The sequence below is a fragment of the Perissodus microlepis genome, chromosome 11, assembly GCF_051167445.1.
Source record: "Perissodus microlepis isolate ML-2025 ecotype Zambia chromosome 11, ASM5116744v1, whole genome shotgun sequence".
In the NCBI taxonomy this organism is placed as follows: Eukaryota; Metazoa; Chordata; class Actinopteri; order Cichliformes; family Cichlidae; genus Perissodus; species Perissodus microlepis.
In genome coordinates this window covers 20467257-20492399 of record NC_140471.1, presented here as the reverse complement: position 1 = coordinate 20492399, position 25143 = coordinate 20467257, and the positions used below count along the sequence as shown (strand labels likewise).

Here is a 25143-nt window from a genome sequence, read left to right as displayed (position 1 = left end):
AAAATGTGGCTGAAATTTGATGTTTTGTTACCTTATATAGAAAACAATATTTTGTTTGTGCTTTTTCTTTTTTTTGTTAATGAATTATAAAGAATCAAAACACAAGACACAGCCGGGGTCAGAATAATCAGAACTAGTTTATGATTTCAAAGTGCTGAACAGAAAATCCAGTGAACCAAAGAGAAAGAAAAAACAACAACATATCGAACAGGAAACTCTAACCAAAGAAGGACATTGAAAAAACAGCAACTTTTTTTCTCTTTTTTTGTTTCTCTTCAAAAAACAATGCACAACTCGTACCACAATATTTGAAAAAGCTAAAAACACTTCAAAATATTAGTTTTGTATATATATATATATATATATATATATATTTATATATATTTATATCTATAGAATTTGATTTTTTTTATTTATTTTAAAACCGGCGTCATCATGAGGGTGTGAGTGGGTGGTGGAGGCCCTGGGGAGATTCCCATAGAGCTGCAGTCTGAGACACAAACACAGGTCGAGCTGTTTTGACAGGCTATGCCAGCTCTCGACAGCTTATAACACACCATGCATATGATCCTGGCTTGTCTAAGCGCACACACAAAGACGGTAGGCGATCATGTCCTCCACACTCACACAGCCGCCGCGATATATAAAACGATAAAGAAAAAGAGCATGAACGTGGAATGTTTCACCCCTGGACGTACAGCTGTCTGTCGAGCACCCTCCTCTCCCTGTCCCCCAGGCGAGCAGGTAGGGTGTGTGTCTGTGCTTCTAGCCCTTCTCAGGGTGTAAGTGCTTCCAAAGCCAATTTCTGTCCATGTTCATTCCTCCACACTTCTACTCGACCTATGATTTTAAACTGAGTTAATAAAACAAACAAACAAAAAAAACAAAAAACCACATAGTAGAGAAAGTTCAAGTCTGAGTGACTCAGTCATCGATCGTTAGTGCACAGTATCTCCTCTGCTGTCTAAAGCAAGATGGGAGACTGTCTTTCTTTTTAGCTACTGACAGTACAGGACAAGTTTTTGTATTAAAATAATTTAGAGTTTGAAATTAGATTTCCCCTCCTCCTCCATCCCTTCCTCTTGTGGCGCGATAGCACTTAAGGAATTGCACTTGTAATTAAGAGCCCGCCTCAACAGCCACTTCCATGTGTTTATGAAACACCTGCGTCCTGCGTCGTAACATCTCGGCCCACCTACGCCTACGCCGCTCCACCTCTGACATGTCGGCACATTTCGGAACGATCACCTCCCCGCACTCTCTCTTTTACATCGCCACCTCTCCCAGCCCTCCTTTCTAAATGGAAGTCCTCAGACAGAACGAGCCAGGCCGAAACACAGATAAACAGTACTCATAAACGTCGGTTCTTTCTTTGTTTTTTTTTGTTTTTTGTCTTTTTTTGCCGAATAAGCTGCAACCCAGATGGAGCAAGGACAGTCAAAAAAAAAAAAAAAAAAAAAAAGTCACTTTTCTCCTGTCCATCTCAGCCTCATCATCCTCCCCCCTCCTCCCAGCGTGGGGCGAAACAGGAGGACCAAATAAAAAGTGGTAAAGCATTTGAGTAATTGTCTTTTATACAGGTGAAAAGCATTTAGCTGGTAGTCCGTTTGAGTGAAAGGCGCTCTCGTTTGGTTGTCCCCGTCGAGTCAAAAATATTTGATTGGCTCTCCGTGCGCTGCATCAGTCTTGAGAGAGAGAGAGAGAGTGCGTCTTCTCTCTCTTCTGGGTGTGTTTGCATGCTCCTTTGGGGAAAGGCCTTGACAGGACGTGACGTGGGTTCATTTTGCTGCGTGCTTAGCCCGAGTCGTCAGTAGGGCAGAGTGTCCAGGAACCTGTCAATCAGTGGCGGAGGCGCTACCAGATCCTCCAGCTTCAGGTAGAAGATTCGCTGAAGGCCTTGGGTCCTCTGGGAACGAAGCTCTTCCCTTATACCCAAAATACGACTCAGAGAAGGCGCGGCTTTGGACGAGGAGGATGAAGGGCTGCAGCCCAGGTGGTCTCTGAGACAGCAGATCACTTTATTCTGCAACTCCTCAACCCGCTTTGAGTCCTTCAGACCGGGGACTTGCTCTGTAGATTCGCAAGAAAGAAAGACGGAGAAAGAGATGTTAGGAGAATAATCATTAAATGGCCAAAATAAAGTCAGTGGGGAAAAAAAATACACACACATATACATACATCAGAGCTCATTCAGCTGAAAGAGCATTAGCTACATCTTCTTTTATATTGAATTCCACCTCATTAGCCCGTATGGCTCATGTTCTTAACAGGCCTTAACCTGGCTCATTCACTACAGATCAATACTCAGTCTAATCTAATAAGCCCCCTTCTCACTGGTGTACGTCCACATGCACGGCTATATGAGCACATTTTTTATTTTCTTTTTTTAAACATTTGCACAGAAAAAAAGTCAGTGCAATTTTAGAAATTAAGACAAAGAGCAGAACAGAAGTGCTCAACAGTTAGCTGATTATGTGGCCCTGTGTGCAGCAAAATGAAATTAGAAATGCACACACTGCTGCCCATAGCAACTCCAGTGGCACTCGTACAAGGCTTAATGTGACACTAACTCATTCTGCAGAGAACAGGGTGTCCAGGCCCCCAAACACAAACACACACATGCAGGCACACTACGAGCTGTGCTGCAGGGGAGGCTGCCACTAAGACCCGTCTCACTTTGAGGTATCCATTATCCGAAGCTTATTTACTGTTTGTTTATGTGACTCTTTTGTTTGTTGTGTTTCCCGCTGCAGAGTCACTCCGGCCCTCCTTTCAGCGCGGCTTTCAGACCTCTCGCCACACAATTCCGCTTCCCTGTCTTTCTTCCCGCTCTCCCTACCCCTTCTTTCTCTATGAGCGTGAGCTCCCGGGGAGAGATCGATGACTGCCTTTCTGCACAGGCCACTCTGAAGCGGTCGATCGCCTGGTGGCTCTGGTGGCTCTGTCGTGGCTTTGCGCTGTGTGCTTTGCCGAGGTGGCAGAGCGCCACTGAGAACACCGCAGACGCCATTCCAGAGCCGCGCTCCACGGTGGGCTGGTCGATCAGGAACAGAGTTAAGTGCTCCCCCAGAGGGTGAGGATGGGGTTGGAGGGCTCAGACAGAAAGAGGTTGAGGAAGAGGAGGCGGCGGGGGCAGGGTGAAATAAGGAAGCTAAGAGCAGGGGGAGGGGGATTTTTTTATTTAATTTAATTCTTTTTTTTTTTTTAGCTACTGCACATTACTTTACAGCATCCAACACCCTAAAACTGTTTTAAAAAGATGAATATAAACACTTAACTGCAGACTAGTCTCTGTCGCCTGATGCATTTTACTTAAAAAACGAAATCTGCCTCGCCTGCAGCGTGTGTGCTCTCAGAGCAGGCTGCGATTCTCCTTTCATTTTTCACACATGAACACTGATTAGAGGGCCAGGTGTGTGGCAGGTGCAGCAGGTGCTTCTGGGTATCAGGTTCTTGTTTCGGGGCAGAGATGTGTGGGAACACGCATGCACATGTGTGTCTTTAAGCGTGTGTCTGACGTTAGAGGATGTGTCCACCTGATCACTGTCACACTGAATCACCAGGAGGCAAAGCTCTGGACAACAGGAAGATGCTGTGTGTGTGTGTGTGTGTGTGTGTGTGTGTGTGTGTGTGCGTGCGTGCGTGCGTGCATGCGTGCGAGCGAGCGAGCGAGCGTTTTATCTGTATATTCATGTTCAGCTTAAATGATTCGCAGTGTTTATGAGGAGTGGAGAGGCGATGTTAATAACTTTGAGCACAGGTGACTATATGCAACCACAGAATTAGGACCCCTTGATTCTTGTTCCTCCCGCTAGTAAGCTCGTGATTGAAAATCTGTGGTTACCTGTGAGCAGCACAAGGGCGGCCAGGCAGGCGAAGGCAGAGGTATCCAGATTTAGGTTCTGGAGGTGAGCGGAGAATTCCTGGATGGAGTCCAGCCACTCTCCGAACCCACGAAGGCACTGGAACCTGTGCAGCACCAAGCCGTTACAGAACACTAGTTTATCCTCCGACAGCATCGACCTGAGGAACCGAGAGAAAGAGGAAGGGGGAAAAAAAGAAGGAAATGGTGGACTGATTAGATCGCCGTTTTCCAGAGAAAACTCTGTATTTTCCCTCATGTATTGTAAATATAGCTTGAGATGCTGGGGCAAGGAAACAATTACAATAAAAAACAATGAGAAACCTGGCAGTGTGCGCACTCACGCAGAAACGGGACACACATCAAACACAAGCATGCAGCTGATTAAGGTTGTGTTTCCAAATTACAGCATTTTAAAACATTCCTGCGTTTCCTTGTGGCAGGGTGGGGTGAAGGGTTAGGGCAGAGGGTTGCTCTGTGTGTGCGTGTATATTTGCAGATAGATAAACTGTTATGGCTTTAATGTGCCCAGGCTGTGGTGTGCAGTGGAAACACAAGGTTTTAATAAGGAAATGAAAAGTCTTCTCAGATGTATTTAACCATCACTTACTCACGACACACAACATCCCACTTCTTTGACATCAAGCAGAGAAGGAGGAAGAGAGAGAGAGTGCAAGCAGAGGATGATGGAGAGCTATGACTGGTCTCTATTAGTCTCTAAAATAGGAGCCCGCTTTTCTTTGGAGAGCTGCAACTGTGTTTAGTTGAAGAAGGGTAAACTATGAGAGATGGAAGATCTAGGGGAGAAAGTGTGTACTTGGAAAACAGACGATATTAAAGAGAGAGAGAGCAAAGAGGGGAATTAGTGTGGAAAGGGAGGAAAGCCTCAAATTGCACCCTGCACAAACTTTGGTTTGGCAGTTATGAGGATAAACTGCAACGCTATTTGTGTCTAATTAGACTCAGTTCAAAAGAGACACCCCGTTAGGCCAGACACATGCACATACATGAGAAAGCATTAACAACTAACATCAAAAACAATTAGCACCAGCGATCGGGACCAAAATATTCTTTGTACTTCCAGGAAATCACAAGAAGAGAGCACAGAGAAGAAAGTGAATAACAGGAAGAGGTTGAGAAACGATGCCCCTCACCTATTCTCACCTATTGCTGGGGAAGAACAGCAAATTTGTTTTTGATTTCGATCCCTCGTATCATCTCCTCTAGGCTGAGGTTGAAGTCCTGACTTCTTGTCAAACATCTCTCACAGAACAGATTCACCTAATTTTTCATTGCTGCACGAGGTGCGACCTTAATGTTCCGCATGTGAAACTCAAAACTTGTACTTGGCTGATCAAAGTTATACCATTGAGCACCTTTGAAGCCAGCAAAATTCATATTTTTAGATCACTCCCTGGAAGATCTGCTCTGAACTCCTGCACTCGTGCGCCTGCGATTACACCCGGGGCCTCAGACTTGCACACAGACCACTTAACTTCTGTGTCAAACTGGCCCCACGGTTATGTTGGGGCTCATCGCTGGTGATGAAAGCTGGATCTTCTCTTATAAACAAAAAAGCAGTTTTTAGTGGAAAGGTCTGCAGCATTCAAGACCAAAGGTACCGCAGTAGACGACTGGAGGGATGATCGTCATTTACGTTCCACATTCCCAGCACCAGCACAGTCATTGCTCACTTTTCCCCGAAATAAAATTAAAGCTGAAGTGTTTCTGATTTGATCGAGCGTGTATCACAGGGGCAAAGGAGCACAATGTGATTTGAGGGACTAAAATCAACAGCATTGCTCCAGAACACCTCTTGAATGGGAGATCGGTCAAAATTCAAAACTTTATTAAAAGTTAAGCGTCAGCAGGGTAATTTTTGGAGAATTTCGCGAACATGAGCGTGAACAGTCCTTGTCGATGCACGTTTGGTAATGTATATTAGTACCTGTTATTTCCACAACATACCGGCTGTATTTCTGTGATTAAGTAAACACAGAGCTGACCAAATAATATCTCACAGGACCATTTCACCCGTGTGAGATAGTGCCACTGGAGCAAAAATACACAGACAGGCTGGTAGATGCGTATCTAGGCAGATGCACGCACGCACACAAGCACAGGTGGATGTCTGCCACACATTCCACTCACCCCTGACTACGCTGTCACCACGGTAATCGACCAATAACCACAGAAACTGTTAGGTAACGGGGTGCTTACAGCAATGCCGGCCCAGAAGAACGAAGCAAATTTACTCTATGCACTCTGAGCACACACTCACAAGCACACAGACGCACGCTTGAGTGAGGGTCTGCGGGGCATCTAGGTTCAGCACGGGGTCAGCGAGGAGATGCACTGCATCCATCGCTCCCACGGAAGACGGAGAAAATAAGACAGTGCTGTGTTTGTGTGCATTTTCCTCTCTGCCGTGGGAGTTTGGCCGATTAGAAGATGAGCAGTGTGTGTCTGTGTGTGTACGTGTGTTTGAAAGAGGCCCCTATGAGTCCACCCTTTAGAGTGAGTCAGAGTCCCAGCCTGATCACCCCTCCTGCTGGGACTGTGATGGCACCGCCCATCCTCTACCCACCCTGCACCTGGACCTACACTGGGAGGAGGACAGAAAGTTGGGATTCTACATCATCAGCGAGTGTGAGTAAGTGTGCGTGTCTCACTGTGTTGGTCTTCTGCCCTAGACGACAGCGCAGACAAAGAGATGAGCTTGTAGCCCCCCACCACCGCCACCATCTTCTACCCATAAATTTAACCAGCCGCATGCCTTGCAAGAGTAAACTGGTAACCCTGGGTAATTCTGAGGCAAAGATGGGCCGGGGCAGTCACAATGGCACCACAGGTATCCATCAGTGAGACACACACGTGCTCTCTCGCTCAAACACACACACACACACACATACATACACACACATACATACATCAGGGGGCGCATGAGGTAAATGAAGCCCATTGTGTTTTTATGTCGGTCAGCTGAACTGAATATGTATTTCCTTCCATAACAGCGGCTCTTTTCAGTTACTCAGCTGACTAACTTTGAGATGGAAATTGATCTTGTCAATTCACAGTTCACAATGTTAGCACAGTTTTAGCCCGCAGAACACACACACAGATCTCTCTGTGCGTCAGATATCAGACGAGCAGAGCGGAACTCTGTGGGTGTAGCTGCTGTCATAGCTACAGACTCCATTCATAATTTGGTTCATATGGCGATTACTCAGCTCCACTCCTCCCACTCTGGAGATACACCAACACAGCAGCACACAGCTTTGCCAGCACAGTTATGCACTGTACTTTAATCGGAAAGGGTTTAAGTGCCTCTTGTTTCTGAGATGCTAAGCAAAACAAAGTTGCCCGTACAAGTGTGAGTCGGTGTGGTTCAAAAGCTTGAGAGGTGTGCATAGGAGTGGAGATCCAAGTTTAAAACAGGTGTTAAAAGAGGCTCCATTTCTGCCTACTTACCTGTGAGCCAATCGCAGCACAAACAGCTCCAGGAAGGCGGAGTCTATGAGCAGGTTCTGATCTTCACGCTGAAGCTCGGAGAAGCCAGGCAGCCTCTCCGCCCAGCACCTTGTGGTCTCCATCGAGATGGTGAGTAGCCTGTAGAAGAGGTGGATGTGTTCGACGTCCGAGGAGGAGGATGGCGGGTCGGCAGCGCTGAACTGCAGATCAAGAAAAGAAGAGAAATTACTGAAAGAACTTGTAAACTATCTCTATTCGAAAATAAACTAATGCATTTCTCCAGTTGAAATGAATTGTTAAGGGCATGGGTTACCTGGCTGTAGTCAAGGTCACGAGGTGTGCAGTGAGAATAAGCCCTGAGCAGAGCAGAGAGGAGGCTGAGGGGTGGAGAAGGAGGAGATGCCTCCGTCTGCAGGGGGCTCTTTGGTTTGGAAGGCAGACGACCTCTGCGCCCCTTCAAGCTGTCAGTACGCACCACTGAAACAGAGAAACACAGAAGGCAAGAGGTTTTTGAGTTGGACGTGGAAATATTAACTCTGCATGCACAGTCAAGTTCTACCCTCCAGCTGACCGGCTTGATATCAGCTTTTCATCTCAGCGAAATAACGCCTAAAAGGTTGGGAGAGCTCTCTTCAGGAGTGCTCCCAACATTGCCACGATCTCCACACACAGGAGGCCACGAGCCAGCAGATGGCAGTGGAGCTGTTCTGCAGGCTGCAGACGGATGTGTGTTAATGCAACACAGAGACATCCAGTATGCATTTTGTGTGGGTTTGTTTGCGTTTATGCATGTGGATATGTGGGTGGGGGTATTACAGGGTGTGAGACAGGTGACAAACCTCATGGGAATGGGGGCAGTTTGAGTGTCACGCTGATTCTACACATCATCGAAACGTGTCTGTCTGTGTGTGTGCACTATGCAGCAACAGTCAACCCATCAGATGTGGTGAACACAATGACATAATGGGAGAATCTTTGAGTAAGATGGTCAGCTTTGAGGCTCTGCTAAACAACACTGAACTCAGGGGCTTTAAAGGTGGCAGGGACTAATTGGTATGATGTGTATCATACTTTCTTCCAAACACAGACAGGCGTTTCTGCATAGACAGCTGTGTGATGCTACCACAGGCTGGGCCATTACTGGCCTATTAACCACTGACTGCAGAGACGGGGGTTATGATCACTGACTGCAGGTCTGATTAGTGTTGCATTATTAGGATTAACTCTCAAGAGTCCAATACCACCATCGGGTCGCCTTTATGACACTTGCATTGAAGCAGTTGTGTGCATATGTGCTTGTTTGTGTGTGTGTGATTCAGGTGTGTGATCTCCTACCTTCCTTCACCATCCCCACGCTCAGACACTTCTGAAAGCGGCAGTACTGGCAGCGGTTGCGTCTCCTCTTGTCCACAGGACAGTTCTTACTGGCCAGACAGACATACTTGGCGTTTTTCTGCACAGTGCGCTGGAGAAAGAAGAAACAGGCATGCCGATAATCAGCCTCCAAACACAATCAACACCTAATATTTGATTTGTTTAATTCAATTTCTCTCTCTCCCTCTCTCTTTTTCCTTGCCCGTCAAAGAATGAAAGCGAAGCTCGCAGGTCAGATTTTAATTACGCGCTGAAAGGCGGCGGTGACATCAGTATAATTAGATAAAATTAATTTCCCAACAAGCCTCGCCTGCAGGAGGGGCAATTTTATTAGCGCCGCAGCTGACAATAGAGATCCAGCGCGTGGCGTGCGGAGGCGGGTCCCGTGAGACGGGGTAGGGTGGGTGAGGTGGAGAGGGGTAGGGGACGAGCGGCCGCGAAAGCTGCCTGATCAGATTGTTTGTGAAGCTCGCGGGTCAGCTCGTGGCACCTTCGGGGCCTCGCGCATCGCGCCTCTCTCAATGGGCCCCGCGGGAGCTGTTTTCTCCTCCGCTGGCTCGCGCGATTATTACTGACCTTATTAAAATGAAATCAGAAACGGGCCACGTGGGAGGGAGTGGAGAGGGGGGGGGCTCAGCGAATACTTTGAAGGCAATACTTTGAACGGACCGTCCCAGTAAAAGCACGAAGTTCTTCACTCGCAGCACGAACAGACCGCAGACCGACATTATCAGTTCCAATGAGGCCTGAAGGGGCCACGCTGCCCGTGTCTGACAGGAGATTAAACTCGGGGGTGAACCTGCGATGACAACACCGTAAAACCCTCACAAATACTCACTTTACCACACCGTTTACCCGCTGTGACTCTAGCACTCCACTCAGGCAGCGCCTATAACTGAACTGTAATTTACACATAACGGAAGTGCCACGGCTTCTTTAACGCTTCTAAAACACATCAAAACAAATAAATCCAATTAGGAACCCCTCGCGCCGCACATGCCCGTCCCCCCCAGGAGACCAATAACACACCAATTATTCCATATGCTTCGGCGCGAGTGCGGAACCGACGCGTAATGGGCGCCAGTGCCGGATGAGAGTCGTTGCCATGGCACCGCAGATCGCTGTGAATGTCTCCTTTCATCCCTTCAATGGTCGGCGACCCGTGCGCGCGAGGATAAGTAAGTTATGGTCATTAATGTGGTCGAGAAAGGGGGGTGGGGGGATGCATCCAGTTAGATGGTGTCCGGACTAAACATGAGGCAGGCTGAATGACGCACAAGGCTTCCGTGCGCAAACTTTTATTTACACTTTTAAAGAGGTTCGGAGTCATTTACGCCATTTTCCCCGATACTGACCAACATTAAAGCCCACGCGAACACGCCCGGAGCGTGTTCTAAAGATAACTGTGACTCTTTTTTTTGTGTTTTCCTCTCTGAAACTTTAAAATCTCCGGTTTCCTTGGCGGTGTGCTGGGCGGTGCGCATAAAGGTGAAAGTGGAGTAGTCTATAAGCTAAGTTAACCCTGCTGTTTGTTCAAGGAGGAAATTCTTCAGTGACCTCAGGCTTAATTTAGATGTCTGTTTCCAAGAAAAGCCAGAGTTTGCAATCATCAATTAAGGGCTCGATAAATTAAGCTCTCATGAGCGAGCGCTGGCCCTTTCGCTTCTCTGTCTGTCTGTTATCATCCGCGTGTCTGCGTTTGTGTGTGTGTGTGTTGGTTGGGGCTCTTGTGACTTTGCTTTCTAATAATCAGCAAAAACGATGACTGGAGTCACTATCAAAGCTTCAAAGCTATAACTAGTCTCTGATGTGATGTGTAAATATACATACATACATATATATGTGTGTGTGTGTGTGTGTGTGTGTGTGTGTGTATGTATAGTACACTTTGTTCTAGTTCAATCTAGTTCAATTAATTTAATCTTCCCTGTCATTTTTCCTCGTGTTTACCCCAAATTTAATTAAAATAACAAATTTAAAATTTACTTTGCACCAGGCCATATTGTTTCTGTGGGCAGGAACTTGATTAAAGTGAAAAAGTTTCAGTTAGATGTTGAGTCAGAATTGAGGAATGAGTGGTGTGCACTGAAAGCACATTCACAATTGAAAGTATTCTGACAGGAGTGCAGATACTGTGGCTGTTGTAGAGGCCGGACGGAGGCGTGCAGAGACAGATTCTTGACATGTAACATGTACTAATAGCCTCGGCTTAAATTAAAAGCCTTGAGGGACTTTGCTCTCTCCACCCCATCTTAAATCCCAACCCCCCCTCTGGTTGCTTCCGACCGCTGATTCTCAGTTTCTGCCGTCAAAAAAGTGCAAAAACACATGTAGACATCTGTATCTGTGAGCTGACTTTACTGTTTTTATAACTCTAAAATCCTACACACTGGGTTTATATGATCAGCTTACACGTTTCCGAGCTTGTTTTTCCAATTATCTTCACCAGCACACGGATGCTTACCATAATTTCTATGACTAACATACCAAGCAAGCCCTGGAAAACTAAAACAGTATGTAGCAGGTCTAAAACAGCTCACCGGTTGGTTAGTACAGTGGGTGCATGGAAACAGGGGACTTTAATGTTCTTTTTTTTGATAACATAATGTATTATACTAACAGCTGGAATAGTTTTTTATTTTATTTTAAAAATTGAAATACTGAATAGGTTCACTAAATTAATGGAAACCCGTGAATGGAACACATTATTCAAAATAATAAACATGCCCCCAAAAAAAAAACCCAAAAAGAAAAAAAAACCTGACTTGTTTAAGAGCTAAAATTAATTCACGGGGAAAATGTGCTTCAAATTGCACTAATGAAATAACAATAATTTACAGCAAGCCTCTACAACGGTTTAATGCGTAATAACTATTCATGGATAATTAAATATAATCAGGAAAATATTTTTCGGGCACAATAAAACCATCAGGATAATGGAGGTGATGTGCCTGAGAATATGTGAACAAGGAGCAGGTGTGTGTGAGAGACACGATTTAGTTTCTGCTGCTGCCGCTGCATCCTGGATTCACGGGGTAACAGTGTGAAAAAAACACATGTTACAGTATGTTTTTCTATATGTGTGGTTGCCTGCATATGTTGCGTGAGGCGGGGATGGCTCGCTGCATCTGCATATGTGTGTGTGTGTGTGTGTGTGTGTGTGTGTGAGAGAGGGAGTGTAAAGGAAACATAGCGAGGTTTGACAGGCTTTGTGGCTGCGGAGGGAACACTGCAGCGAGCAGACAGCCCGCAGCCTGCTGCCACCAGACGCTGCTTTCATTAATTACTAAATAAAAACAAATTGTGAAACTAATTGAAAGGAAGGATAATTCATTTCCACCTACCAGAGGCATTATTCAATTACCTCGGTGTGTGCACCCTCCTTCTTGCTGTCTCTTAATTTTAACTCTCGTCTCGTGCAGCCAATAGAATGTTTAACAAGTGTGCCGGAAAATGTTTTAATTCAAAAACTGTGCAAATGAATTACTCCACTGTCACCGAGTGCGAGTTCACTGTAATTCCAAGTGATGTGCCACTAAGCCTCAAATATATATGTATACACGCACATGCACAGCAATATAATATCTCGCTTGTCACGTCTGTTGTATTTTATGACTTGCAGCATGAGGAAAATGGAAAATGAGTCTGACTAAAAACCGGCTCTTGGATTGTGTTAAACTGTGTTGTCAGCGCGTTAGCACGTGCGGCAACATGGGATGTGAGACAGCAGGTTCAGAAGTGTTAGGTTGAATCACTTGAGGGACCAAATTTCAAACAGATTCATATCGGGTTGAGCATTATGCAAGAGAATTGTGGTCAAATTCGTGGCCGCCAGTTGACTAAAAACACGCCGTCAGAAAACTGATTTCATGAAGGATTCCTTCACCATTACGTGCTCGCACACCGCGTTATTTCTGAGTATCTGAGCTCCTGAACACGGCTGTTATTTTGGAGAGAATATATGTTTTTATCATCCTGTGTTCTCATGCAAGCAATCACAAACACACACGCACACATATACACAGAGCCAGTGCTTATGCACACTTTGCCCACTTGGTTGCTGGGAGAAACGACCCCTGTGGGTGTGTTGTGCTTTCGCAATGACTCTAAAGACGATTTAGAGAGTACAGAGAAGGGTGTAGAGTGGGAGCAAGGCAAATGCTAGCAAACTGCTCCGACTTAAATACGTCAGTCAGCTTGCAGCCAGTTCACAGATTCTGGCTGAGATTTTAAAGATGGAAAGTCTGTTGTGAATGTGAGAGGTTAGAAACAAGAGGGAATACTTCAAAAGATGCAGAGGGATACAAATGAGGGACAGGTGCGTGATGTCTTATTAGAAACCACAAGACCCAGAAGTACAAGAAAACAAAAGAAAACCAAAGACCAGAAAGGTTGAAACTAGAGGAAGACTTTAATAATAGCTGTGGGTTGTTTTGTTTTTTTACCTTGAAGAAGCCTTTGCAGCCCTCACATGTGCGTACGCCGTAGTGCTGGCAAGCCGCGTTGTCTCCACACACCGCACAGGTTCCCTCTCCCTGTGGGCCACGTGGGGGTGGAGAGGGCAAGCTGTCTGCTAGTAGAGGGCCACAAGGTCCAAGTGCCAGGGAGCGAAAGGCGAGGCTGCTGCTCCCTGCTCCGCGGTGCAGCTGGTACAGGGGCTGCTCCAGGGGTGGGACGTGAGGATGAGAAACTGATGATGAGGAGGAAGAGGAGGAAGAAGAGGTGCGAACCAGCCCTCCTCCCAGGCTGTCATAACCGCCGACGCTGCCTCCACTGTGGGGCGGCGAATGCTGGTAGAAGTGCGGAAAACGGGGGGACTTGAGGGGGCCGGTCTCCAGGCTGGAAGGTAGAGAGTGAGGGTGAGAAGGAGCCAGGGGGTGCTCCTCCCCCCACAGGAAGGAGGTGCCCGGCTGGGGTGGCAGAGACGGGGTGGTCGGAGTGGAAGGGGGAGACTGTTTAAAGTACATGGTGGAGGAGGACATGGTCTCCAGGGGTGGGGCAGTTGGGTAGCTCTCCTCCTCCTTTTTGATTGTGGGCCTGTGCGTGGGCATCTGGTAGAGGCACGAGGACTTAGGCTCGTAGCTCCCGTCCACAAAGACATTGAAGCTTGGGAGAGAGGTGGTGGCAGCTGCAGAGATCTCACCCCCACCCAGGTCCAGCTTGGTGTAGTCGGGGGTCATGAGGTCAGAGCTGTAGCTTTCACTCTGGTAGCTGAAGGACTGGCCAGAGTAGGCTGAGCCTGGAGGGGCCGGCCCGTACTGAGCCTGCACACAGGGCATATCTGTCGGAGGAAACAGAGCACACACGCAGGTTAGAGCTGCGTGGCACATCAGACCACATGTATCCCAAAAGCTTCACATTCCCATGTTAGTAGGGTACAGCTATATAGCAACAATCACTGGGCAGAGAAGAAGAATTTATGACATTTTACAAACAGTGATTTAATCAGAGAAGCAGGGCTTCATGTTCAGTAAATCTGCAGGATACAGGCAGACTCTATTGGATGCACATGCACACAGTGGTAACACTAAACAGGGTCAACCATTAAAAAATTAAAAAAAAAGAAAAGAAACAAAAACAATCTGCACAGCTCTATTGGAACAGGCAGTTTGCAGAGTGTTATAAAAGTTTTTCTTTCAATGAAGAGGCTGTGAAAAGCTTTAACCAAATCTTTCCATTTGATGCAATTTACACCCATTTCTGCTGTTAACACTTCTTGCACTTGCACTGAGTAAGTACAGCAAAAAAAAAGGGGGGGAAAAAACCCTGAATACTGAAACACACACACACATACACACCCAAAACTTCGAACATTGCTGATTTTCCTAGTTAGTCAAGTTAGAGAAGCTGCAGTTGATGATTCTGAAGCTCAAATACAAGAATCTGTATGTGTGTGCGTGTATTCTGGTTAGTCAGATGGAAAAGCAGATGAGATAACATTAAATAATAATGGAACCCCATGGTGGTGCTGGATGCTTGCTGCACAGACCCTTCACACACGCCCGTGCACGCACACCCTCTCATGCACACACACACTGAGATAAAGACAGACAGGCAGACACAGATATTTCCTCTAACTGCTGCAGACGCCAGTCGGCATGTCTTCACTTTTCCCCCTTGATTTAATTCTGCTACAGCAACAGGCCACCAGCTCATCGTTTCTCTGTGTGTGTGTTTGTGTGTGGACTATATGGTCTTATCAAAACTCTTACGTAATATACAACACCTGCGTTTGCGTGCGTCTGCACGTGTGTGTGTGCATAATAATAATCAGTCATGAGTGTCAGCGCAGGCAGGGTTTTGTGGTGTTTGCTCGTCTCTCCCGAGCAGGGAACTGTCAACACTGCGCTGCTCCCATTGACGCCCAGCATGCGCGCGCTCTGCCGTAATCGCCCCCTTTCCCCGTACGTCATGTTTGTCTAGTCAAATACGGGATATATCGGTCCTGCAGTTGTTAAAGCGTTCACAAATACCTCCGCCCAAGCGGTCTCACCTGAACTTTTATCTATTTATAAAGCAAGAAAAAAAAAAGGAAAATAGTCCTGATTAAATATATATATATATATATATATATATATATATATATATATATATATATATATATATATATATATATATATATATATATTGAGATAAATAATTTTTTTTTTAAAAATTCTTTGCTATAAATATTTTTTCTTTGAAATAATTCTTATTAATTTTTATATTAACCATTAAATATACAAGCATAGTGTATCAGTAGGCTCATTAAGCCGCTACATTTCTTTCTTTCTTTTTATTTTAATTGAGGATATGAGTCAAGCTGTAGGCATACGTGTGCTTGACGTCATCGAGATTTTTTTTCTTCTTCTGCGAGTGACCAGCTCTTCAACCCACGTGGAAAAACACACATGCAGCATTAAGGGCGTCACGGGGCCTTTCTGGGCTATACCTAAAGACCTTTTTTTAAACTGATTAGGCATCAGAGGAGGAAGAGAACCAGAGAAAGAAAAAACAAACTGAAAAAAGGAGAGTACAGTGGTAAAGGTTGCGGCTCTCTGTGTTGTGTCAGTAGGTCAAGCCTCAGATTAGGGGCCATTAGTGTAGAAATGTGTGCAAGACTTACTGCACGTGGCACATGCACATGTTTATATTTAAATATGGTAAATTTCTGGTTTTTCTGTGAAGAGATGAAAGAATGAGAGAGAAATGGGTAGAAAGGCTACAAAGTAGTGTGATGTTTGTCTGTCGGGTGAGTAAAGAAATTCTTTCTGGTACACACACACACCACCACCACGTGTGTTCATCTGCTTATAATGTTCAAGATGTCAACATGGACTTGTATATGTTCATTCTACCAAAAGCATACACCCTTATCCTGAAAACCTGTAAAACCACTTGTCTCTGCGAGTGTCTCACCGTCTTCGTTACTTGACTTTTGTTGGCGTGTCTAACCTTCACTCACACACCCATGCTTACAAACTTGCATCCTCTCTTACACACTCACCACAAGTGCAAATAGAGATCCATCACCGGAGCTTCTTAGTTGTTAATGTCACCAAAGCAAGTCAGTGTAGGGGATTCTCAAAAGTCCAATACCACCATCGGGTCGCCTTTATGACACTTGCATTGAAGCAGCTGTGTGCATATGTGTCTGTTTGTGTGTGTGTGTGTGTGTGTGTGCGTGTGTGTGTGCAAGCAAGAGGACAGACAACCCAAGCAGAGTCAGACACAGGTGGTGCAGCATAGTGAGGCAAAGGGAAACAGTCTCTAACCTCGAGGTGTGCATTTCAACTGGACAAACTGCAGCTGTTCCAATAACTGAGTGCGCTTGTTCATTGTCAGAATGCCATAGATCTAACAAATGAAAACATGAAGGTGCAGACATAAATTACAAAAACACTTTATATCAATAAACTACAAAACATTTTCGGGGAGTCAGCGTCCCACAATGCGTAGAGTGATTTTTACTTTTTTCCCTTTACACTGTGCACACAAAAATAACAAAAACAAAACAAAACACAAAGCACAGAGACACACTTACACAACCAGTTACTTCAGGGTATACAGTGTAGTTTCTCTATTGAATTACAATTGACAAAATTGTGTGTGTGTGATTGTATTATATATAAATATATATATGATTCACATTTCGCCTCCAGGTTTTGGATATAGGTGTGCCTAGCCTCAGAATTGTCTTATCTTAATGACTGAAATGTCAGCTCACTTGCCAGACAAAATCAACCCACACACATACACATGGGCTCACGACTGCAGCACAACCAAAAGATCACTAGAACATTCAGGAAACTTCAACTCATATTTTGACCTTTAACAGGAGTAAAAGAGCATAAATAAACACATAAATAAAACGACTGCCTACCAGCTGATATTCAGATCTAACCCCTGTGTTTTAAACTACTAAGTAAAAAGGTGTATGTATATATATATATATATATATATATACACTTTTTTTTTTCAATTTTTGGGATGTTGTTTTTTTTCTTTTTTCCCCACAATAAAACAATCACCCGACTCATATCACCAAGCACTCCACAACAGCAACACGAAATGAAAGTGTCAGAGCCGCTGCACTCGTTACAAAAGCGTCAGATGAGAAAGAGATTAAAAAAGAAAGAAAGAAAAAAGGGTAAGATGAAAGTGAAGACAGACTGAGCGCTTGTTTCTGTACCTGGTGAAAGAGCCTCGCGCTGAATGGTGCTGGGTGTCCGGGATTTAGGGGTGGCGTGGCTGCGGCCGGGGCAGGGCTCCTGGAGCTGGGAGGGCTCGGCGGGCGTCGCTAAGGAAGTGTCCGACCGCCGGGGCTCCGAGCTCGGCTGGGCGCGCTCTTCCGAACCTGTGCCTGGGTGAGACATGGCTGTGTTAAAGCCAGTGGCAGGCTGAATAATCAGGTAAGTGCCTCAACCGCTCGTAAAGACTTAAAAAAAAAAGAAAAAATAAAGAAAAAGATTACTCAAAGAGAAGCGAAAATTTATTTCTTTTTTTTCTCCCTCAAGAATGGAGACCTTTGTTTAAATTGCTTCCACAAAGTTCAGCAAATTCAAATTCGGTGTTCAAAATTTCCTCACACTTTTAGAAAAAAATCGGACAGAGAAATATTTTTGCACAATTTAAAGACAACCAGCAAAGCGTTCGTTTCATCTCAAAAGCAAATCGTTATTGGCACAAAAATCTCATCTGAGAGATTCAGTCAGTTTATCGGGTTTAAAAGCAGTAGAAAGAGATAACAGGGGATGTAAAGCACTGCGCTGAGACGGCGCAAATTCAAATAACTACAAGTGCACACGCTGGAAGGCAAATTAGGGATAAGATTTAGACTTTTACATCCAACACAGGGCAATTCTGACAATAAATATGTCACTGAGTGCATCCTACAAAGAGAACCACAACTGAGGACTTTGGGTTCATTTCAAAACTTTGCCTACGTGGGCGACAGGTTTCATTTTAGCACTAACGTCTTCGCCGTTATTATTATTATTATAATTACTGCCTAACAGATATTTTGCACCGTAAAACAGAAATTCCACCAGTCAACAAACTAAACGACTTCTGAAACAAAATAATAATAATGAAAAAATATATATCATAATACAGACCTACAAAAGTGACAACTTTTATAAAAGCAGCTTGCGCCAGTGCCTCCGGGCCATCGCTTTTCTTGCCTCTGATCACCGCCGCATTCGCCTGCTCAGGGTTCATCCAGAGGGGAGAGAGAAATCTAGAAAACTGTGAGTCGGACCTGAAACCAGACCAGCGGGCTCCTGTGCGCCGTGCGCCTCCGACTCCCTCTCACTGCAGCAGGGTGCACCGTGGCCGGAGGATTTCAAGGCCCAGAGCGCCCCCTTTCTGTAACACACTCCTATATACTCTGTCTCTCTCTCACTGTGGCTCTCTCTCCGCCACACATAGACCCCCTCTATGAGACGATCAAGTTGAGAAGACCACGCAGTCTCCCTGTGTGTATCGCAAAACAGCTTGGTGACAACCCACAACCCTCATACGGATCAAAACTAGGAGCACCTGCAGCTTCATGTCAGTAGCCACTTTTCACCAAACTTTAAGCCACTTCTCAAAGGATTTACTGGACACCCACGAACCCCCTGTCGGTGGTTCTTTTGTCGGAATATGGCTTTCATATAGATGTAATCCCTCCCAACAGTCCCCAAATAGGTTGGAATAAACAAAAAAGCACAAACCAGAGTAAACAGACAAGTCAAGCTGTATAACATTTATTTGATTAGGGCTGATTTGGAACAGTTAAGCCATTATTCAATTGTGTATGGAGCCATTTGAGCACTGAGAGAAAAAAAGAGACCTCTTTAGGCCTGAAAAATGATTTTGTTACAGTAACAGCACAAATGAGAGTACATTTGAAATAAGCTGAAGTCATCTCATTCTTACATAAAGTTGTGAAGCTAAACCCGTAACTGCGTAAATACGCTCTAATCAGAGCCTCCGAGGGGAGTTAAAGAGATGAAGATGAAGTGTTTTTACTTCAAACAAACTTATTTTTGTACAAAGTGAGATATTCTGCCTTTTTCTAAGTTTTTTTTTTAATGAACCCGCGGTCTCCCCCTACTTTATTCTCAGACCGAGCCGGCCGGTGGGGCTCTGGCCCTGCGCGCACCGGTAACCAAGAGAACGACAAAAGAGCTGTAAAGCACGCGCCCCGGAGCGCCGGTAGCCCCCGGTAGCCCCCTCGCACCAATAACCCCGGACAGCGCGAGGCTTCCAGCAAACAGAAACAGAGAAAAGAAAGGACATAAAGGAGAGAGCAGAGAAATATGCGAGTAGCCTAGCCTACTGTAAATCAGCCCTGAGTGGGAGCCTGTCACCGGAGCCTGCGCGCGCGCGTTCGTGCGTGTATGCGTAAACCTGAGTGTGTGTGAGGGAACTGAGGGGGAAAAGAAGGTAAAACCAGCAACTTACTTAAGTACCTCAACCCGGTGTTGTCAGCTTATTATTATAAACTACGTGACTGGCCAAGAGGCACGATAGCTGCTGGAGCATGCTTCACGGTGGGCTTCAGAAATGTTGTTGTGGCTTTATGGTTGAGGGTGTTTTTCCTGCGATACATGGCTCATGAAATTCGGAGGCAATTTGAGTACCAGTGTATCTTGGGTCACTTTTATTATATACGGTGTAATGGTAACAGTACGCTCACTCCATGTTATTGGAGGTTAAATCATAGCGCAGTCCGGCACAGACTATCAGCCGAGCGATATCTAAACTCAAACACACCCACAACCTCACAAACACGCACTTACACACATCTATGTATATAAATACATTTTATAAAAAGACACCACCCCCTCAAAAACTTAAAAATTAAAAAAAGAAAAAAAAACTCCGATAAGACACCCCCCCCCCCACACACACAAAAAACAAAAAACCCAAACACACCATGGCTTGAAATCAAAGAGCATTAAGTCTCCTCTTCGAGCTCCTGCCTGAATGTAGGTTACACCGCTCTCCACTCAGACCATTTGTGCGTCCGACTCCACTATTCATTGTGAGAGTGAGAGGCATCTCATTTCCATGACAACCGGAAAGGATACGATACCTTCTCCAGCGCAAATTAAATTCAGAGTTCAGCCTCATTCGCCCTCGGAGACCCCGCACATAGGCACAGGCCAACAAACATGACCGGCAACACGCGTGTGCCGGTGGCTGACGTGAGCAGCAACAGGTTGGGCGCACAAAGTTGGGCAGCACGCGCACAGATGATGTTAGAGTAGTAAATCCATCATGGCTTTTGATTTAGGTGGAGAAAAAAATTGAATACGTACAGCTGAGGGTTATCTTCTTTAGGCGTGTTTCCGCCAAGATGTGAGGCAGAGCTTTACAGATTCATTCATTCATTCTGTTTACTTACTTGTTTGCTGTAGCGGTTCCGTCTTTACATGTAGTGGGCTAATAACTTCGCGTGAAGTATCCGTTTTCCATCCAGAACAACCACAAAGAGTTAAAAATAATGACAGGAAAGAAAAATAATAATAAAAGCACTCTTAGTGATGTCGAAGAGGCGCTGGATTCGTCGGCATTAGAAAAAGAAAAGGGAAAGGAAAAAAAGTTCCGTTCCTTCCACTTACTTTTTCTAAAGTATAAAAAGTAGAAAATGAAATAAAAAAGAAATCATCAAACTCCCGAGTGGCTCTAAGGAGCGAGTCTGCGTCCGTCCCCGTGCTGCTGAGTGTGTCAGTGCTGATGGGTGCTTTGCAAAGTGTGCTCTTGTAACGCGCGTTTGTTTATGTGCGCCGTCTGAGGGGAGAAAGTCAAATAGTGCATTTATGTGGGCTCTGCCTCCACACAGAGCTCTTGGTATGCGCTACGTCAATGTGACGCCATGGGAGAGGTGACGTCACCCAGTGTAGAGCTCCCTCTCTCTCTCTCCGTACAGTACAAGACACATAAGCCCCGTGTGCCGTGCCAAGGAAAGAGAGAGCGAGAGGGGTGGAGAGAGAATCTGAGAGAGCCAGAGAGCGAGGCGGTTGGTTTGATGGTTGCAGGAGAGGAAGCCGAGGGGGATCCGGCGGGCGAGCCTGCACCACTAGCAGGAACTGTAAAGAGGCTGTTCTTCTAGATTACTTAATCAATAAAGTATAAAGTAAACACAAAACCTTAAAAAATGCAAACAAATATTAATAAAATAGATTTTAAATTTAGGTTCATCATCAAAATCTCCCATTTCTCTATCTACAAACACAGCATATTAATAAAGGTAACAATAATATTAGTCATGAGCATGTTTTCCCATACAGAACACATGCTGGGATGTATCTAAATATTTCCAATCAACTACCTGGTGATGCTTGTGCTCCATTACTTTTCAGAAGCATGTTTTAACCGATTGTACACATTTATCCACAAGTAAACTTTAATCAAACATGTCAAAAGCAGCATTTCTCCGTGTAATGGAGCTCTTTTAAGGTGTGTTTCCAGAAGGGATTGTATGAAGATTATAATATCATTATAAACCACCATAAAAGCACACTTGCATAATTTTGGTGCCTTTTTAACGTGCTCTGGACAGATTTTTACCTGAAATTGCGGATACATAAGAACCTGTAAATGAAGAGCCTCAGAAAGGACTTTTTATCTTAAGTAAAGTCATTTGTTTATTTATTTGTTGTACAGAGCAGATTTTAAAACAACAGACCAAAACAACAGTTGACCCAAAGTGCTTTACAGGAGTGATCATTTGTAAACCAGGTCTCCAAGAACCCAAATGCAAACACAACTCACAGAAAAAGACCATAATACTATGTGTGATATGTTTTCTGGTCAGGGCACTAACCATCAAGCATCACCGTTAGTATAAATCAGCTTCTCTAAGGTTCATTTCCCAGCATTTCTTTAAGGTGGTGGTTTTCAAACTTTTCCTGGCACACCCCTCAGAAACAGGGAAGGAGCCAACCCACACAACCAAACTTTTATGTTTTTTGAATTAACGATTAACACAAAAGGGAGAGCCATTAGCAAAATTGTGTTTATTCTGGCTGCAAATAAAATCATATTATTTTCACTTTGGTTCACTCTGTATTTCTTTAGTGTCTGCATGTCTCACCAGGCTTCATGCCCATAGTCTGAGAACAACTTTCAGGCAAGGCATTAAATGAAAAATTACCACCTAAAGCTCAGACTATAACTGGGTTATTTTTCTAAGAGAAATGCAGATAAATATGTTTTTAAAAAGGGTAATATCCCACAAAAAGGTAATATCCCACAGCCTTATTTTGGTAAAAGATAACAACATCAAGAAAAGCCCTGATACATGGATATTTTAAGTGGGTTGAGCTGGATGATCTAAGGATGGTTTTTTAAATATGTTTTAAAATAAATATATGTGCAAAAATTTGTTGATTACAGTTTTGAAGACTGGTGAAATGACCTGATTTGTGAAACTGGAATTCAAATATATAATTTATTAATGTCTGTATAGCAATAAAACATAAAAAGCTCAGCCAGGATGGCATTGGAATGGACTTAAATCCCTCTCTCTCTAATTTTGAAACACACATTTAAAACTGTGGAGAGGCTAATGTGGTCTTGAGTGGGGAAATACTGTAAGCAGCCAGCGAAGGCAGCAGACACTGAACGGGATGTGAGAAGCAGCTATCAGTTTCGCTTCTGCACGCTCGCAAACCTCAAAATTAAAAAAACGCCTCCGGAGACGCCGGGAATAATAATTCTCAACCGCCAATCACAAGGCGCGTATTTTTCAGTCAACGTGCTAATTCCGACCAATGATCAGCCCCTGGGGGCGGGGAATGCCTTGACGCACTGAGGCTCGTGATTGACGCAAGCCTTGTTGCTAATTTTAGCTCTTGGCCGACGGAGACAGTGAGATAGTCGACATCCTATTCATTGTCGGGCGGGCCCGACTATTTTAGCGTTGTGATTGTGATCCAGCCAAGCCAAATATAGCTATAGACAGGTATTTTTAGCCGTAAAGCGTGACCCCGTTTTTATTCGGCTAAAGAAGCCTCGGGATGCAGTTTGAAAATGAGTTTCGGCTCCCCAAAAACAGCACACTCAGTGTTAACCTGTTATTTTAGCCGGATAGTTTTTCAGTCAGCTGATAGAGTAGAGCAGGCATAACCAGAGAGAAAGTTCCAGTACAGCACAGGCTCTCTCTCTGTCACTCTCACTCACTGCGGGGGAAACAGGGTGGAAAAGACCGTAGATGTGAAGATAAATAGCCGTCAGGTCGTCAGACAGACACAGTCAACAGGTTTGTATATGTGATGGCTTTGCAGCTTCGCACAGCACCGCTGCTGCTGCTTCTCCTCACACGAGGCGTATCAGCTGAGGCTAAACCGCTGCTGCTGCAGGGGAGCTTTAACCACTTTTGAGTGGTGAGGATGAAAAGTTGCGAACTAGAGGATGTTTTTAAAAAAAGCCATGAAATTGCGGGGAGCGCGCAAAACACTCGCTTGGAAACCATGTGTGCATGTATAGAAAAGCCTTGCTTGTCCACCAAATCGTCGGTCCCAAATTCACTCCCTCCCTTCCAATTCCTCTCGAAGGTATGTAGGTTATGCAGTGAAATGTGCAGGACATCCGACATTCCTGTCAGTTGCCAAGTTTTTGCTTGTAGCCTGCTCAACTGTGACTGGTGATTAATACTTTTACTTTTGAAAGTCTTTGGCAGTCCCTTTGTGCCACGATCACAGCTGCAGGGTATACAGATCACATGCCACCAGACCACAGCCATCCACAGGCTCATTATAGTTGTGATTTATGCGTAAACTTCCCCTCTTAATTCACATTTCCACTCAATTCATGCTTGTTTAAACTTAATGTTCTTCCATTTAATTGGGCGGGCGGGTGGGTGGGAGGTTTGCTCTGGTTCAGATGAGTGCCTGGACAGTGCAGGTGTCTTAATGCACCCTGAAGAATGCACATGTTTCTTGTGTGTTCCTCATATTCAAATCTTCTATAAGCTTATTACTAGATCGTATCCTACATACATATCCTATAGGCATAGATCACAAGTTGTTCTTCTTCTGCATGTCTTGTGTTGTTCTTTGTCTTATCTCAGCTGGGATTCCCTCTAATAAATTCCCTTTACTTTCGGGGGGGGGGGGGGGGGGGGGGGGTGAAGTTTTGCACTAGTGCCGCCATATGCAAATTAATTTACTGGTTATTTCTACTGTCTTTATCTTCAGGTATGAATCATATAGCGTAAACTCATCTTATAGCTATCTTTATGTTAGTGTTCATTATTTTTCTCCTGTTCCTGGCTCGTTGGCACATCAGCTGCCTGGGCTGTGAGCTCACGGTCCTGACGTGTAATCCAGATTAACCTGCTCTCTTATTCCGCCAGACTTGGAAGAGATTAGAGATTATGACCGTGTCCTTTTAATAGAATTGGATGTGTGGGTAATCAACTGCGTCCGCCAGCGTCGGGCATCAGGTGACTCACTCACACTCAGTCACACTCACACAGCCACTTATTTTGTCACTTAGGAGGACATTGCATTGATTTGCATTCATTCCCCAAAGACTCACTGTACTCAAAACAGCTAATACGCGTTTAACACCAGGCTTAACTGTAACCAGAGCCAAAGTTACAAACATAAAATTGAATTGTTTACGTATTAGGGTTCACGTTCTGTTCCTAAATTATCCGCACAATGTGACTGTTTGAACTGAAGTGAACTCAAGTCTGTAGTTGTGTTTCACCTGAAACATAAGATCCCTCATCAGCCAGCTAGATAGTGAAGTGAGTAAACCATACAAAAAAGGAAACATCCTACATCCCTAAAGATATATATTTTTTTTCCTTTGGCACCTTTGTGACCTCATTGCTGCCCCATGCTATGGTTACACCAGAAATAGAAAGTCCTTGGCTGTGGCTGAAAAGACAGGTGGAACAGAAAAAAGGATGTGCAGTTACCAATACTACTATACCACAAGTCTTTTTTTTTTTT

General features: G+C 44.7%; 1 protein-coding gene across 3 annotated transcripts; it reads right to left on the bottom strand.

Annotated features, from left to right (window-relative positions):
• Positions 1 to 118: 118 nt before the first annotated feature.
• Positions 119 to 21016, bottom strand: nr4a3 (nuclear receptor subfamily 4, group A, member 3). 3 transcript variants are annotated; one of them, XM_084943550.1, is made up of 9 exons: positions 20583 to 21012; positions 17379 to 17549; positions 16462 to 16543; positions 13153 to 13988; positions 8669 to 8798; positions 7647 to 7810; positions 7334 to 7533; positions 3845 to 4023; positions 119 to 2070 (listed from the first exon to the last, which is right to left on the bottom strand). In XM_084943550.1, the coding sequence occupies exons 3-9, from the start codon at positions 16523 to 16525 to the stop codon at positions 1808 to 1810; spliced, it is 1836 nt and encodes a 611-aa protein (XP_084799676.1). In that variant the 5' UTR covers positions 16526 to 16543; positions 17379 to 17549; positions 20583 to 21012; the 3' UTR covers positions 119 to 1807. The 3 variants fall into 3 exon arrangements, with proteins under 3 accessions (XP_084799676.1, XP_084799675.1, XP_084799677.1); XM_084943549.1 differs by lacking the exon at positions 16462 to 16543 and having other exon boundaries at positions 18304 to 21016; XM_084943551.1 differs by lacking the exon at positions 16462 to 16543 and having other exon boundaries at positions 20583 to 20707.
• Positions 21017 to 25143: the final 4127 nt, after the last annotated feature.

Coding starts and splice junctions, on each gene's coding strand:
- nr4a3 (XM_084943549.1), bottom strand. CDS start 18,406: ATGAACCCTGAGCAGGCGAATGCGGCGGTGATCAGAGGCAAGAAAAGC. Junction 17,550..18,303: donor AAAAGTTGTCACTTTTGTAG/GTCTGTATTATG, acceptor TGTCTCACCCAG/GCACAGGTTCGGAAGAGCGC. Junction 7,534..7,646: donor GTGACCTTGACTACAGCCAG/GTAACCCATGCC, acceptor CTTGATCTGCAG/TTCAGCGCTGCCGACCCGCC.